Here is a 15,145-nt window from a genome sequence, read left to right as displayed (position 1 = left end):
GGCCACATAAAGTTTTGTTCCTAATAAAACCTGCTGTTCTTATCACAGATAAGCTCCAGGTAGTAAAACATATCAGTGCTTCTGGTGAAAACCTAATGTTTGTAGAATCTCAGTTGCTGTGGAGCCTGAAAGAAAAACAGATGTCAGACAGATGTGGTCTGAAGAAGAAGGCTGGAGAAGTTTCTCCAGGAGCCGATGCACAGAGAGAGAGAGAAATCTCCAAAACCAGAAGTAAAAGCACATAATTTCTCGTGTGGTGCACTACTTTTAATTTATGGCTTTATAACGACAGTTAACACCAATGATTAGACCAAGCAGTGACTCATCAGGACTGAGAGTGACTGAAGTCTGTGAACCAGAATCAGAAGACTGCACTGAGGACAGGCCACAGGTACGTCTGCTGAAGAAAACTAGGATTAGTTTAAACTTGTAATGACACAGTTTTCAGTTAATTAGGATTATAATGACAGAGTGGGTGTCAGACATCTACAAACACATTTTAATGAGTTGGGTCAGGAGCAAAAAAGAACAACGTTTCTTTACTCTGTACAAGTCATTACATTTTACTGTTCAGTCAGCCTTATGTTACAAAGGGAGTTTCTGTAGAAACAAAACACAAAGTTTCATTACTGTGTCAGGGCTGACAGACTGTGTGTGGTTTGTTAAGTCCAATATCCAGTTGTGTAATGAGGTGTTGAGTCCAAGGTCCTGTAACCTGATGATAAGTTTGTTGTACAAGATTTCCAGATACAAAACCAAAAGTATTTTACATCAACATCAACAAACAAGTAGAAAAATTCCTACAGACGAGGACATAGGTCAATAAAACAATCAGGTAAAATGGAGCAGCTGTTCAGTCAGTCTGTCTGAACAGCTGCTGATAAAGATGTTTAGGGATCGTAATGATCGGGGAGCGACTCATTAACTGGGAGCAACGGCTTGAAAAGCACGGTCACCTCAGGTTTTAGAACAGACTTGAGGGACAGCCAGTCATTTTTTGTTGAGCAGCCTAAGAGCCTGATTGGTCTTTAAGGAGGAGGGGGTCAGCAGTGTTTGACCATGTGAGGCTGTGAAGGTTAGGACCAGTATTTTAAAAAGGAACTTGACTGGAAGCTGGTGCAGAGAAGGTGAACCTGACGTGATGTGTGATCTCGTTATTTCTAGTTTCTGGACGTTTGGAGACGTTCACAGACATTTGATTCAAACAGGTAATGAGAGTGTTTCAGTAATCTAAACGAGACGAAATGAAAGCATGAATAATCATCTCATTGCAAATCTTAATGTTAGTCCACACATATGACACTCAATGACCCATAAACTTACATTAACTTCTACATGTTTAGGATTATTACAGCCTCTGTCTTCTATTTACCTGAAAACTGTTGTCTGACATCTGAACACTCATTTAACATCCATTGGTTAATTTGCTTTTATCTTTGTAGACGTGTGGAATTAATCTTTCTGATATCACTGACTTGTGGATGTCTTTAATTTGAAGGTCCACACAGGAAGTGTGATGTAGTGAGTTTGTCAGAATATGATAAGGAGGCTCCTTAACTGGCATCTTGATCAGTCACAATGACATCAGATATATTACATTAATGACACCATTAGCAATAATTTATGACATCTGTCACACCTGTGTGATGACTTCGGTCAGTATGAACTCACTCTGCACCACCACCACCTGTTCATCATCATCATCGTCATCATCATCATCATCATCATCATCGTTTCTCTCTGTTACAGCTGTGATTCAAAAATGTTTCACTGGTTCATCCACCTGCTCCTCCTGACTGCCTGCTCTGCTCAGAGCACAGGTGAATCCACAGGTGAGTTCACAGAGCTGGTTCAACTGTCTTTAAAACAACAGTAGTCAGAGGCACAAACAAACAGAGCTTCTCCTGATGAGATAAAATTTATCCCCACATTGTTTTGATTGTCACTAGGACACTCTAGGACACACACGAATCTACATTTCAGCAAATGTATCAGTGATCATTTTACATTGTAGTTAAAGATGATTTATACATGTTATCAAATATCAGTTTCACTATCCCATAGATAATTCAGTGTTAGCTAATGCTGGCTTTTAGCTAAATAACAATAAACCTTGCATGTCCTCAGGATCTGTAGCCACCAGCTGTGAAGCCTGTCACAGGCTGGCTCGATGCCACACCTCCCTCCATGACAACAGCGTCCAGACTATGGATGTGTCCTGCCACTGTGAGGACGGTGTGGTGGGAGACGGCTTCACCTGCTACAACAAAACCACGTGTGACGACAACTGCTGTGGCCATGGTTACCACTGGTCACCGCTCCAGGGCTGCGTGGACATTGATGAGTGCTCACTGCCCGACCCCCCCTGTGGTCCAGGCCAGCTCTGCAAAAACACCCGAGGCTCTGTCTCCTGCCTAGTGACCCCTGACCTACAACAACATATTGCCGCTAAAACCAAACCCCGCTCAGTGAGGCTTGCCTGCGGAGGCACTCAGTGTCCTTTCGGTCACGACTGCCTCCAGGTGAATGGCACAGCTCGGTGCATTGACCCGTGTCAGCACTACACTCCATTACAAGAGGCCTGGCGAGCCACGGACTTCAAGGCAGACCCGGAGTCTGTGGCCTGTGACAGCTTTACAGATTGGCAAGGCTGGTACAGCCTATTCATTGGTAACAGCAGTGTTCAGATGCCAGAGAGGTGCATTGAGAGTCACATGTGTGGGACTGATGCTCCTCTGTGGCTGCAGACCCCCCATCCAACAATGTCACAGGGCATCATACAAGGGAGGGTTTGTGGCAGCTGGGAGAGAGGCTGCTGCCAGTTTCAGTCCAACCCCATCCACGTGAAAGCCTGCCCAGGAAACTACCACGTCTACAAATTTGTAAGCCCGACTTTGTGTCGGCTGGCATACTGTGCAGGTAAGCAACAAGTCCTCCTGATATGGAATTATACTATACAGAGCCACATACTAGGACCATGATCCAGAAGGTCCTCTCAACATTTTATTACTATTTATTGAAATCCTCTTAAGGACTTTTGTTCAAGACAGTTAGTGGTTCAGGAGCTGTGTCTGACAGAGAACAGGTTCCTGTATGAAGATGATTGTGTTAAAGGATAATTTAGACCTTTGGTACCATCAGACTATGTTGTTTTGTGTTCCTCTGCAGATGTCAACACCATGGTATGTAACACCTGTGCTGAAGGTGAGACCTGTGTCAGCAATGATAAGATCAACTGGAGGTGTGAAAGTCAGGGTGAGTGACCATGAAGCAGCCAAATTTGAAGAACATGAAATACTGGTGTTTGAGGTTCCCAGTGAGATCATTGTGAGGGGTCCTACTTGTGCTAAAGAGGATGTAGAACTGGTTTTCTGTGGCTTGTGGTTGGCCATCCTTGCTTTAGGTAATCTTACAGGGTTACCACAAGTCCACAGATATGTTTCACAGGTCCTTATGAGCTACCCACAGGTTCCAGACAGGTTCTAGGGGTATTTCAAGGGAATTTCATGGATCCTTAAGAGGTTCCACACATGGTGGCCCGGTAGTCGAGTGGTTAGGGTGCGTACCATGTTGAGCGCAAGACGCTCTTAGCAGGGCAGTCACTGGTTTGATTCCCGACCGGTCCGACTCTTTCCTGCATGTCATTCCCCTCTCTCTACCCCCTTTCCTGTCAGTTTCCACTATAATAAAGGCATTAAAAAAAACAACCCAAAAAATAATTAAAAAAAAAAAAAAAAAGAGGTTCCACAGATCTGTTGAGTGTTTCTTGAGATCCTTCAAGAGGTGTCCTTCAGGGGGTTCCCATAGTCCTAAAGTAGGTCCCCCAAGTTGTTCCCACAGATACTCAGAGAAGTTCTAGAGCTCCTTCCGGGTGTCCCATGTGTCCTTACAAAAAGGTTTCAAGTGGTCCTTAAAATTTTCCCATGGGTCCTGAAAAAGGTTCTAGTTGTTCTTCGGTGGGTCCTTCTGGGGTTCCTTAAAATGTCTTAAAGGAATTCCTAAAGGCGTAATTCATATTTCCTTAAAGGGTTTTAGATGACTGAGAAAGTACCAGGTAGTTTGTCTATTTTTATTTTATCTATTTTTATTTCAGGATTTCTGTACTACAGATTGTTCAATCCAGTCAATGTAAATTTGATAAATCCACAAATTGTTTGAAATAACAAAAATAATAAACCTGATTTATATGAAATAATGTTTCCTGTATGTATTGCTCTGTTTTACTGTTTAGCTCCACAGTCTCCAGTCCTGAGACTGGTAAATGGTGACACGCTGTGCTCTGGTAGAGTGGAGATCTTCCATAACAACCAGTGGGGAACAGTATGTGACGATGGCTGGGACATTAACGATGCCCAGGTGGTCTGCAGACAGCTGAACTGTGGCTCAGCGCAGTCTGCAACTGTTAGTGCCGACTTCGGACAGGGGACCGGACAGATCTGGATGGATGATGTTGCCTGTACAGGCAGTGAGTCTGTGTTATCACAGTGTCACCATCCAGGGTTTGGCACTCATAACTGCAACCATGCTGAAGATGCTGGTGTCATCTGCTCAGGTCAGTGACATGTCTTTAAAGTGTAGATGAACTTCAACCTTCTTTAACTTCCATATTACATTCGGAAGTTCATTAACTGTGACATGATCCAAACCTGCAAAGTTAATAAATCTTTAGTCAATGAATATATGAGTCACTTTAAAGGTTTACATGGACTGAAATCTGTCCAACCTGCTCTGTGCTGTCATCATAAAGACTCTAAATCCACAATGTTGTTGCTTCTGCTGTATTGTGACTTTTGTGTGTTATCTTGTGATCCAGGTCTGCTGGGTGGTTTTCCGGAGCCAGAGCTGGTTTGCGGACAGGACTACCTGCGTCTGATGGTCCAGAAGAGAGTTCTGCAGGAGCGAGGGCTGAATGCCTCCTCCGCTCATCTGATTGACCCACGCTGCCACCAGCAGGTTGACCAGCAGGAGATGATGTGGTACCTGGTGGAGCGAAGGAAGGGCATCTGTGGAAATGTGGTGAAGGTAAGTATGTCTGACCCAGTAGCAACAGGGATGTGATGGGCTCACTGTTAGAGAGGACTAGAACACTACCCTAGTGGTTTTCCATGTTGTAGTCAAGTCTTTTGGTCAATAGTCACTGCTACTCTCCCAACAGGAGCCTGTCTAAGCTCCCAGGGTCCCACACTATCCTTACCTAGGTAAGGAGGCATTAGGCTATGACCTTTAGTGATTCCATGACTAGGACCCTTAACTGTGCCCTGCATACACATACCTTTCAACACCATGGACACCAATAACGCAGCATTTTCATTGCCTTCATGAGGGAAGGAGTAAGCCTCCTGTAGGTCTTTAGGAAAGACAAGTAGCTGTGCATGACAGCTAACAGTTAGCAGCCCCTGAATTGAGACACAGTTATAGGCTAGCAACAGTCTATAACCATGACACAAATGTCTTTATGTTGGGTTTGGTAATAATAACTGGGATAGAACATAATAAGCGTCTATGTATACTCTAAAAACAAGTATAATAATATATTTATTATTTACAGTTTTACAGATATTTGTGGGGTCTTGGGAAACCCAGTCTGAAACAGGACAATCCTGGACAGGACATCTGGTGACTAAATCCATAACTCTAAACATTTGATAAGTTTCCTCAATTATAGACCTAATGTATTGAGAGCTGTACCGCAGTGCTGGGGGCCAGAAAACCCCTTTGACAAGTTCTCTCAACAGCTCATGTCATATAGTGAACACTGACCAGGGAACATCTTTTCAGGTTCCCATTATGTGCTACATAGAGCCAAGGAACATAATAATCACCTCCTATTAGCCTTTTAGCAGGACTAGTTTTTCTGGTGTTAGCCTACATTTTTTCCCCACCATGATTGGTTTAGATACTGTTTAATGTATGTGGGGTACCAAACTGAGTTACCCACATGTCCTGTCAACAAACAGATTTTTCAAACACCGGGAACAGTTTGGGAGAAGATGGTACATTAGTTAAAGCTAGCTGTGGCTATTTGACCTGCTATCTTTAACTTAACAAAGCTTTCTTGATTTAGCTCTCTGAACAGATCAGAGATCACCAAACAAGAGTGGAGCAACTGTGGTTTACATCCTGCTGTTTTGTGAAACTACACACACAGGGCTCAGTACCTTTTAGCCACGTTAGCTAAATGTTACGTCAGCATCATGGATTATTCAGTCAAGACTGAAATAATTCAACAACCATTGGGTTAGGGTTAGGGTAGTTCAGACAGTCAGAAGTCAATTTTGACCAAATACCAGTTTCTGTTTTGAGTATTTGTGGACCAGCTGGGTCTTTAAGGAGGGAGGAGCCCATCTGCTGGACTGATTGTTGATTGTTGTTTTCACTGAGTTCATCATCTGGTCTTCTGTCTTTATTCCAGACCAACGGTTCCCACATCACGTACTCCAACATGTTGTTTGTGTACCCATCTGCTCAGACCAACATCACTCTCTCCATCCCCATGAGCATCCCGTTCTCCTGTGTCTTCCCGCTGGATGACGTTACCAGCCTCAATGCTGCCATTCAATACCAGCCGCCGTGAGTTGTCATGGACAAGGATAGATTAAGGGATTTTTAACAAGTTTCCATGGGGATTAAAGGGTTTTTAGGGTAAAAACTCTATAAAATGTACAAACTAACAATAAAGGAGCCCCTTAATCTTCACCTCTATTTTTTTATTTAAGGTGCAAATTAGGTGCAAAAAGTTAATTATAGATTCATTAAAAGATTTCATTATTATCAAGTGTTTCAATTGATTATTTACATTTACTTTATGTTACTATACGTTTTTATATGAGGTTCAATTTCTTTTATAATACCAGATAAGAAGTATGGAAGCATAAAACAAGATTATTATATATAATATTTATTTATTATGAGATAATAGTCTCGTTAATTCAGAAAAACAAAGCAGATTTTCTTTTCTGAAGTGAAAATATTACACTTCTGTAAAGATGAACACTATCCTTCATGGTTAATATTAAAGGTTTTTTCGTTGTTTCAAAAAAAAAATTTTTTTTAAAGCCCTTAAGCAGTATAAATACTCAATTAAAAATACCATGTTATAGTACAGTTCATGAATCTGCCCTTAAAATCCCACTGAAAAAATCCATACATTTGTAGATAACAGATAAGGGCTAAATTAAAGGAGTTCTCACCAGGAACAAAAACATGCAAACACAATTCTCTTGTCCTCAGGGGGGGTAGAGTCGGCGTGGTGCGTTCAGGTGACCCCACCAGAGCGTCAATGACTCTGTACAGGAGGCCAGACTACAGCCAGCCGTTTCCCTCAGGCCCGGTCAGCCTGCCGCTCGGCTCTGCCCTGCACATTGGCGTCTCTGTGGAGAACTATGACAATAACCGCTTTGTCCTCGTTCTGGAGAACTGTTTCGTCACAAACTCACCCAGTGCTGACGATCCAGTCCAGTACTCCCTGATCCAGAACAGGTGAGGACTCAGTCCAGACCACGGCTTTATTCAGAGCAGTGTTCATTGTAAACTGTTCAACCATCATCACTGCAGCTGCAATGATTGGTCGATTAATCGATTAGCAGAAAAATAAAAAACAGACAATTTGATAATTGAATAATTGGCTCTAAGAAAGTGAGACTTTTTTTGTACTAACTAAACAATAAATGGATTGATTGAGATAAAAATCTTCTGATTAATCAATAATGAAAAAAGTTGTTGGATACAGCCCTAAAAGCTTCTTTTTCTGCACCACTTTAATGTAATTTGAAAAAAGAGGAAATTTCAGCCTCTTTTAAAAAAAATCTTTTTTTGGGCATTTTTGCCTTTATTTGATCAGACAGTAGATAGTGACAGAAAAGGGACGGGGGGAATGACACACAGGAAAGAGTCGGGCCGGGTGGGAGTCAAACCAAAGACCAGTCCAGTTCAGTTTTATTATAATTTAAAGAGAAACAGGCTGCAGCCTCCTCAGGTGAGTCCAACAGGTGCTGCTGTGATCATACTCATCTCTCAGCCAATCACTGAGCTTCCTTGTCCGTCAGTCTGACCTTTATGTGAAAACCTGTCCTCAGGTAGGCAGGTTTGTTGTACATATATTAACTCTGTTATAGCTGCTCTGTGATTGGCTCTCCCCTCCAGGTGTCCAGTCGACCGTCGTCATGTGACCGTGGTTGAAAACGGGCTCTCGCAGCGAGCTCGCTTCTCAGTGCTGCTCTTCCTGTTCCATGGGACCTACGATGACATTTACCTGCACTGCAGGATCCACCTGTGTGACCGGGACAGCGGCCCTTGCAGCTCTGTGAGTGCACTGCAGCTGCTTCTCAGTCACGGGTTGTTCCAGGTGTCTCAGGGAGAACCTAGGGCTGAGGTTCCCTCAGGTGTTTAAATAGGTTCACGACATCCTGAGGAGGGTTCCACAAGTCCTTTAAGAAGTTGTAGTGGATCTTGGTGTGGGCCCACAGGCTCTTAAAAAGGTTCCAAGGCTGTTTAAGGGGTTCTCAGAGGTCCTTAACAAGGCTTTACAGGATCCTTAAAGGAGGGCTAAACGTTCTTTAATGTTTTAGAGGTTCCCACTGGTTCTTAAGGAAGTTCTAGAGAGTCTAAAACAGGTACCACATGTTTTTAAAAAGGTTTAATAAACAGAATCATGCGAACCATGATATTCTGACCAGAGAATGTGTGTGAATGTTTCTGGTTTTGTGCGTTCATGTAGTTTTAGTCCAGAACCTACAGAGTTGATTAATCTGGATCCTGGTCTCTTTATTCTTATGTTGTGGATGTTGTTCTTTTGTCTTTTAATGTGAAACACCTGGTGATGTTCTGCTCCAGAAATGTTCTTTAATAAAAATGTTCTTTACTTATTTAATCTGTTTTTTTCTCCTTAGAACTGTTCCAGACGACAGGCTCGGTCTGCTGTAGCCTCATCCAATCAGCTTCCAGTCACTGTTGGACCAATCAACTGTGAGTATTTCCTTCCCTGTCATGACCTCACACTGACAATAAAAAATCAAACACACCCTCATCTCTAAGAAGTCCTCCATGTTGTAGTCCACAGATCCCGGTCAGGTTCTCAGGTCACCAGAATGTCTCTGTTCTTGTTTTCAGGGGTCTGAGGAGCAGACTGGGTTCAAACCTTCTCTTCATCTTCCTCATCCTCGTCTTGCTTCTGATGTCAGATTCTTTGCCACCAGTTCAGCATCATTGATTAAATACACAGAGCAGCCACTGGGGGGCTGCAGAGCTCCACACAGAGCCTGTCAGTACGGCCCCACGTCGGCCCCACGTCGGCCCTCAGCTGCACCTCTTAATTCTTCTATGTTCAATAAATCCTCTTCTCACCTGCCTCTGTGTGGAGTCTGTGTTCTCATGCTTTAGGGAGTCAGTGCAGGACGTGTCCCCCCCAACAACACACAGACCAACACAGGCTAGGTTCTGTTTGCTGTGTTAGCGTGTCCACATGTTCTGTCAGAAGGTGACTCACATCTGATCGATACAAACATTCAACTGTAAATGTGATGATTACAAACAACAGTTCATTCATGAATATTCAGACACACAAACTGTTGTGTTGTGTTGTTGTCTTGTTGTTGTGTTGTGTTGTTGTTGTGTTGTTGTGTTGTGCTGTTGTGTTGTTGTGTTGTTGTGTTGTTATGTTGTGTTATGTTGTGTTGTGTTGTGAACTCACTGTTCAGTCATTTCAACAGCTGCAGCGTCACTGATGAGACTCCACAGTGTGAACGACTCCTCTGTGTGCACAGCCTCACAACAACACACATTCACATCATCAAACCAACAACCACTGAGCTGCAACACAACATCAGCATCATCACACCTGATCCACAGGTACTCGCTCTTCACACCTGGTGTAGTTCAGTATGTGAAGAGGGAAGATGCTACAACACACAGGAACAGGCCAAGTCAGGTGACGTCGAGCTGTCAGGTGAGAGTTTTCCTCAGTTATCAAACCTGGTTGTACAACGTCTGTTGACTGTTCTAAGTTATTGGACATCTCTGAGCAGCCCCTCCCTACCCCTCTCTGACTCGCCAGGTTGTCATGGCAACCCCCCCTCACAAAGTGTCCATCAGAGCGTCTCGGTGAAACTTGAGCAGGCGTGGCGGTCTGTGGTCACCTGAGATGAACTGCTGCTGAATCTTTGATGGAGGCTGTCAGAGATCCTCTCTACCACAGGTTGACCACACACACCTGAGCAGGTAGACGCTTCATCAGGACGGGGGAGCACACACACCTGAGCAGGTAGACGGGCGCTCTGAGACTTCAACACACAGGTAACAGCTCTCTAAACTACTCTTTACCTTCCACTTTCTTTACAGGTGGACAAATGCTCCACCAACCTGTGTGACATCATCATATACAGTATATCCTGTGTCTCACCTGTGTCTGGTGAAAACCATGTATCTCCAGAGTGCTCAGACTGTGCTCTGGGACGTGGTCCAGAAATCCAGCAGACTCAGATCTCCTCAGTCTGAGACCTGGTCTAAGTTCAGACCGATTAAGAGGACCAGGTTCTCTGCATGATGAGGAGCGTTTGTTATTCATATGTTCTAAATAAAGTTAGTTTAAAAAAAGCTCATTGTAGATACAGCGCGGTGTCTTCTGCTAAGTCCTTATGACCTCTCCTTCACTTCTGTGCTTAGACGAGGAGACGAGGTTAGAGTTTGACCTCAGCCCTGATGTGTTTACATCCTCATGAGAGTTTAAATAAAGTTGTGTGTTTTGAATGACAGTGATCTGACAGTTCAGATCAGCTGTGGAGTCAGAACTTTGGTGAAGATCAACATCCTCTCTGATGATTGTTGGTGTGGCCAAGATCCAACCAGACAAAGCAGGGCTCTGACCCTCAGGGACCCCAGACCCTCAGGGGCCCTGACCTCCAGGTTTACTCCATATCATTACTGTTTACTTAATCAGATCCAGTGCAGTAAAACATCAGCTCTGTCAGGTCCTGCACCCTCCAGGGTCCTGGTCTTCAACAGGGACAGAATCTGATTTTGAGACCTGAACAGAGACTGTGAGGTTGAAACCAAACAACTAATCATCTCCTCACCTGCCGAGCTCACCTCACCTGACTCTGATCTGATCATCCAGCCAGGGGGAGGAATCTGACCTCCTGGTCAATCAATCAATAAACTTTCAAAGTAAAAGCCCTGATAAACAAAGTTCTGGATCCAGTGCATCCTGTAACAGGAGTCGTTACAACACCTGGAGCTGTCCAGTTGGTCTGAATGTATCTGTCCAGTTTGACCAGTGTGACCAGTCTGTTGCTGTGAAAATGTACAGGTGTTGTGTGGTTTCAATGAATGTTTGAGGCTGAGACCAGGTGAGTCCAGGTTCCTGTTTGACACGTGTTCACCTGTGACAGGTGATGGTGTCAGGATGTCTGACACGAGGCAGCGAACTTTGTCCACCTCTGGAGAGTCTCTGTACCAGATCCTGGGTCTGGAGAAAGGCTGCAGCCATGACGACATCAAGAAGTCCTACAGGTGAGACCATCACAGCCCCGCCCACTCACCTGCAGGTGAATCATCATATCTTTAGTGTAGACATGATTCTCACATTGTCTGAACCTCAGCTGATCTCCTGAGACGTCTCAGGTGATCCCACACAGGTGACTCAACAGCCACTCACTTAGGAGCTTGTTCCAGAGCTTTCAGCTGTCACCTGTGTCTGGTGTCAGGAAGCTGGCGTTGCGGTTCCATCCTGATAAGAACCCGGAGAACCCGGAGGCGGCAGAGAAGTTCAAGGAGCTGAACGGTGCCCACGCCGTCCTGTCCGACCTCACCAAGAGGAACATCTACGACTCGTACGGGTCTCTGGGACTCTACGTGGCCCAGCAGTTCGGAGAGGACAATGTCAACACGTACTTCATGCTGTCCACCTGGTGGGCCAAGGTGAGGGGGGCGGGGCTTACACTGTCCGTGAGACTGACCGTAAGAACAGAGCTGACAGCTGATTGTGTCTCAGGGTCTGTTTGTGGTGTGCGGCGTCCTGACCGGGTGTTACTGCTGCTGCTGTCTCTGCTGCTGCTGCAACTGCTGCTGTGGGAAACTCAAACCGATGCCCACCGGTGAGGGGGCGGAGCCAGACTACGCCTCCCCTGACGACCTGGAGGAAGATATGCGTAATGACCCTGACAATGGTGAGATCACAGGAAGTCCAGAGCTTTTATTCTTCTCATCAATTCCTTAACTTTTTACTTAAACTTATATTAATTTATCCTTTAATAAATATGTAGCTGAAGTACTTTAGCTTAAGGTATAATTAATTCTAACAGATGAAGTTTAGGGTTAGAGATGATCATTTTAAATGTGGAACATAACATGAAATTTTACATTAAAAGAGCCTCAATTCTCTCACTGAGGTGAAAATTCATGTTAAAGTTTAAACCAAGCAGTTAATCCAACTAAAACCTGAATATGTTAGAATCCATAAAACTAATCCTTTAATTATCCCCTGAATTTACACCTTGATTGAAAATTAAAGGTCCCTCTGAGGTTAAAACGTCCTTTTAAAATAAACATTCATATTTTAAACACTTTATGGTTAAAGGTCCCTTAAAGTTATAACCTGTGTCTGTTCCTCGTTAAAACAACCAGACCTGTGTTCTACATGTTGTTGAGTTGTGTTCTTCATCATCACTAATGTTTCCATCGGCTCTCAAACACAGAAATCTGTGACTTTAATCATGGTAACGTTTCATTGGTCGCCTGTCAGTGATGTCATATCCTGTCTGCTCAGGTGTCAGTATTGTGTTTGTCTGACAGAAGCTCAGTTTGAAGTCTCAGGTTTCAGATCCTCTTTCTCCTCCTTGGTGGTTTTCAGCTCTGTGTCTGAACCAGATGAAGGATTTTAGATCTGAAGTTATCAGAGAAACAAGTTGAGGAAATGTTAGACAGCTCAGCTCCAGCCAATCAGAGACGTCCTGTGTCACTGAAGAGTGTCGACCAATCACTGACTTTAACTGTGAAAGTGTTTGATTCAGTGTTTTTACTGGCTCTGATCAGCTGCTCTGTTTGTTGTGGAGAGGAGGAGACTCTGTGGAGAATTCAGCTCCAGGTCAAAACCTCCTGAACCTCTGACACTGAAGGATCCAGACCAGGAGGAGACTACAACTCCCATGATCCCACACTGCTTCATGATATCACTAAAGACAGAGGTTACAGACAGGTCCATGAACCTGGTGCAGCTGTTACATCAACACAAACACTGACCAACAGTGTTTTTACTGTGCAAACTGCTCACACACACTCCTACAGTGTGTGTGTCCTCTGGTTACAACCAGCAGGAAGTCCAGTCTCTCTCTAGTCCACCAGTCACAGACCTGATGAGTTCAATCAACTCACCTGGCTCCACTCTCCCACACACCTGTCTGTCCCTCCTGCACCTGCAGGCTGACCACACCCACCGCCACCATGTCAACAGCAAAATTAAAACCTCATTAATGAGCAGCTGTAACTATGTCAGAGTTAAACCAGATGTAAACCAGAACTCTGTCTCCTTAAAGGAGCTGTCTGTAGTTTCTGCTCTGCTACATAGCTAACGTTAGCATTAGCGGCTGTTCACTCACCAGTCCAGAGGAAACATTGAGTTCAGGATCAAACTTCATCCTTTACTCACCAACATCTGTCTCCAGAGGTGGAGACAAACACCAGTGTGAACAACGCTAACTGTTCTTGTACTGAAGTTAGCATGCTAACAGCTAGCCTCACTGCAGCCTCCAGTCGTCCTGAAGATGTAGCTGCTCAGAGGATGGGTTATGACCTGTTGCCTTGTAAACACAATGAGGCTGAAGCTCTTGGTGAGACTGGTAGGTAAACTGCTGCTAATGCTAGTGTTAGCTATGTAGCAATAGCAAAACTTACAGCTGCTTTAACAAGAGCTCACATTCATTGTGGATTTGTCCCATCAGACCTTGCTACTCTCAGATCAGACACATGTGCACAGGATCATGAGTTGAGTTGGTTATAAAGCTGTGGAGGGTCACAAACCAAAAGGTGCATTTGTTTTCTTGGATCTGCAGACGGTGAAACTCCGATCGTACACCAGCCGACAAACGCCAGTGAGAAAACTCAGCTGATCACCGACGGACACCGCAGATACGGGGACACCTACACATGAAGACAACACATCACTGCTTCCATCATCTGCCTGAAACAGCCCTTTAACTTAGAGACCTCATGGATCTGCTGGAGATTCAGGTCGACTCGTTCAACAGTGACAAACCAAATAATGTGTTTAAAATCAGCATCAGTTTAATGTCAAAGGAAAATTTTAGTCTATTTGATGTGTTGAAGGAACAGTCCGACATGTAGTGAAGATCAGTTTCATCTAAAATCAGTCAATAAAGACAACATGAGGATTTCTACAGAGACACCAAAGGCTCAGGTTTTAATTAGAATCCTGTGTATAAAAGATCAACAGTTTGTTCCAAGAACAAGATCCTTATTTAACACGTTGTGCTAACAAGACAGAGCCTGTTTCATACCTTCTGTCCAACGTGTTAACAACTGGTTTCATATCTGACACTGAAACCATCGTTATCTTGTTTCATGTCTTGTGTTAATATTGAAGTTACACCACTGAGAAGGCTCCTGGCAGTCACCCAGCAACTCATCAAGCGCCCCTTTAGTTCAGACTCAGAGACGCTGCCTGTCTGACCTGAGCTGAGTGACCTGATGACAGTTAACACACCACTCTACCTGAGCAGATGGAGCTGAGTCAGTTTCCTGGATCCAGATGTCTCTGCCTGGGGTCAGAGGTCAGGTCAGAGGTCAGGTCAGGTCGGTTCTGGCCTTATTTTCTCCACAAAGTCAACAGAGTTGCCCTCCTCAATGCCACAGGTTGTCTCTTCTTGACATCTAAGTCAAGACCAGTTTCTCCTCAGTTGCTGCAGCTGACCCATGATTCCACCACTGCTCTCTGGTTAACGTCCATCTGCTTCAGCAGCTGTTCGTGTGCCCTCTGAGCCACAGACGCCATCTTTGATGTCATCTTTTTTGCTGGTGTTCTCTGTTTTTTTTTGTTGCTGGTCTCTGAGACTCCTCTGGTTCGTCTGTCTCCAGGTAAAACAGCTAAATGACAGGAAGTGTCCTGTGACCTCCATCATTTGTCTGTATTTTAAAT

At 44.2% G+C, this 15,145-nt stretch overlaps 2 protein-coding genes across 3 annotated transcripts; both read left to right on the top strand.

The window, feature by feature from the left end:
* The first annotated feature begins 61 nt into the window (after nucleotides 1-61).
* Nucleotides 62-9,346, top strand: LOC139629768 (pancreatic secretory granule membrane major glycoprotein GP2-like). Of its 2 annotated transcripts, XM_071492595.1 has the most exons (12): nucleotides 62-391; nucleotides 1,165-1,208; nucleotides 1,750-1,832; nucleotides 2,128-2,919; nucleotides 3,169-3,255; nucleotides 4,232-4,552; nucleotides 4,814-5,022; nucleotides 6,413-6,570; nucleotides 7,231-7,479; nucleotides 8,143-8,302; nucleotides 8,889-8,964; nucleotides 9,109-9,346. In XM_071492595.1, exons 1-12 carry the CDS (start codon nucleotides 302-304, stop codon nucleotides 9,114-9,116), a joined length of 2,277 nt encoding a protein of 758 aa, XP_071348696.1. In that variant the 5' UTR covers nucleotides 62-301; the 3' UTR covers nucleotides 9,117-9,346. The 2 variants fall into 2 exon arrangements, with proteins under 2 accessions (XP_071348696.1, XP_071348698.1); XM_071492597.1 differs by lacking the exon at nucleotides 1,165-1,208 and having other exon boundaries at nucleotides 317-391.
* Nucleotides 9,347-9,487: 141 nt separating this feature from the next.
* LOC139629774 (dnaJ homolog subfamily C member 5-like) lies at nucleotides 9,488-14,892 on the top strand. Its single transcript, XM_071492611.1, has 6 exons — nucleotides 9,488-9,943; nucleotides 10,052-10,290; nucleotides 11,385-11,505; nucleotides 11,700-11,913; nucleotides 11,987-12,161; nucleotides 14,043-14,892. The coding sequence occupies exons 3-6, from the start codon at nucleotides 11,399-11,401 to the stop codon at nucleotides 14,138-14,140; spliced, it is 594 nt and encodes a 197-aa protein (XP_071348712.1). The 5' UTR covers nucleotides 9,488-9,943; nucleotides 10,052-10,290; nucleotides 11,385-11,398; the 3' UTR covers nucleotides 14,141-14,892.
* The last annotated feature ends 253 nt before the right edge of the window (nucleotides 14,893-15,145 follow it).

Source organism: Trachinotus anak, unplaced genomic scaffold, assembly GCF_046630095.1.
Source record: "Trachinotus anak isolate AG129_WGS33_773 ecotype Australia unplaced genomic scaffold, CSIRO_AGI_Tana_v1 ptg000012l, whole genome shotgun sequence".
NCBI lineage: Eukaryota > Metazoa > Chordata > Actinopteri > Carangiformes > Carangidae > Trachinotus > Trachinotus anak.
Note: the sequence above shows the minus strand (reverse complement) of the source record. Positions and strands in the feature narration are given on the sequence as shown.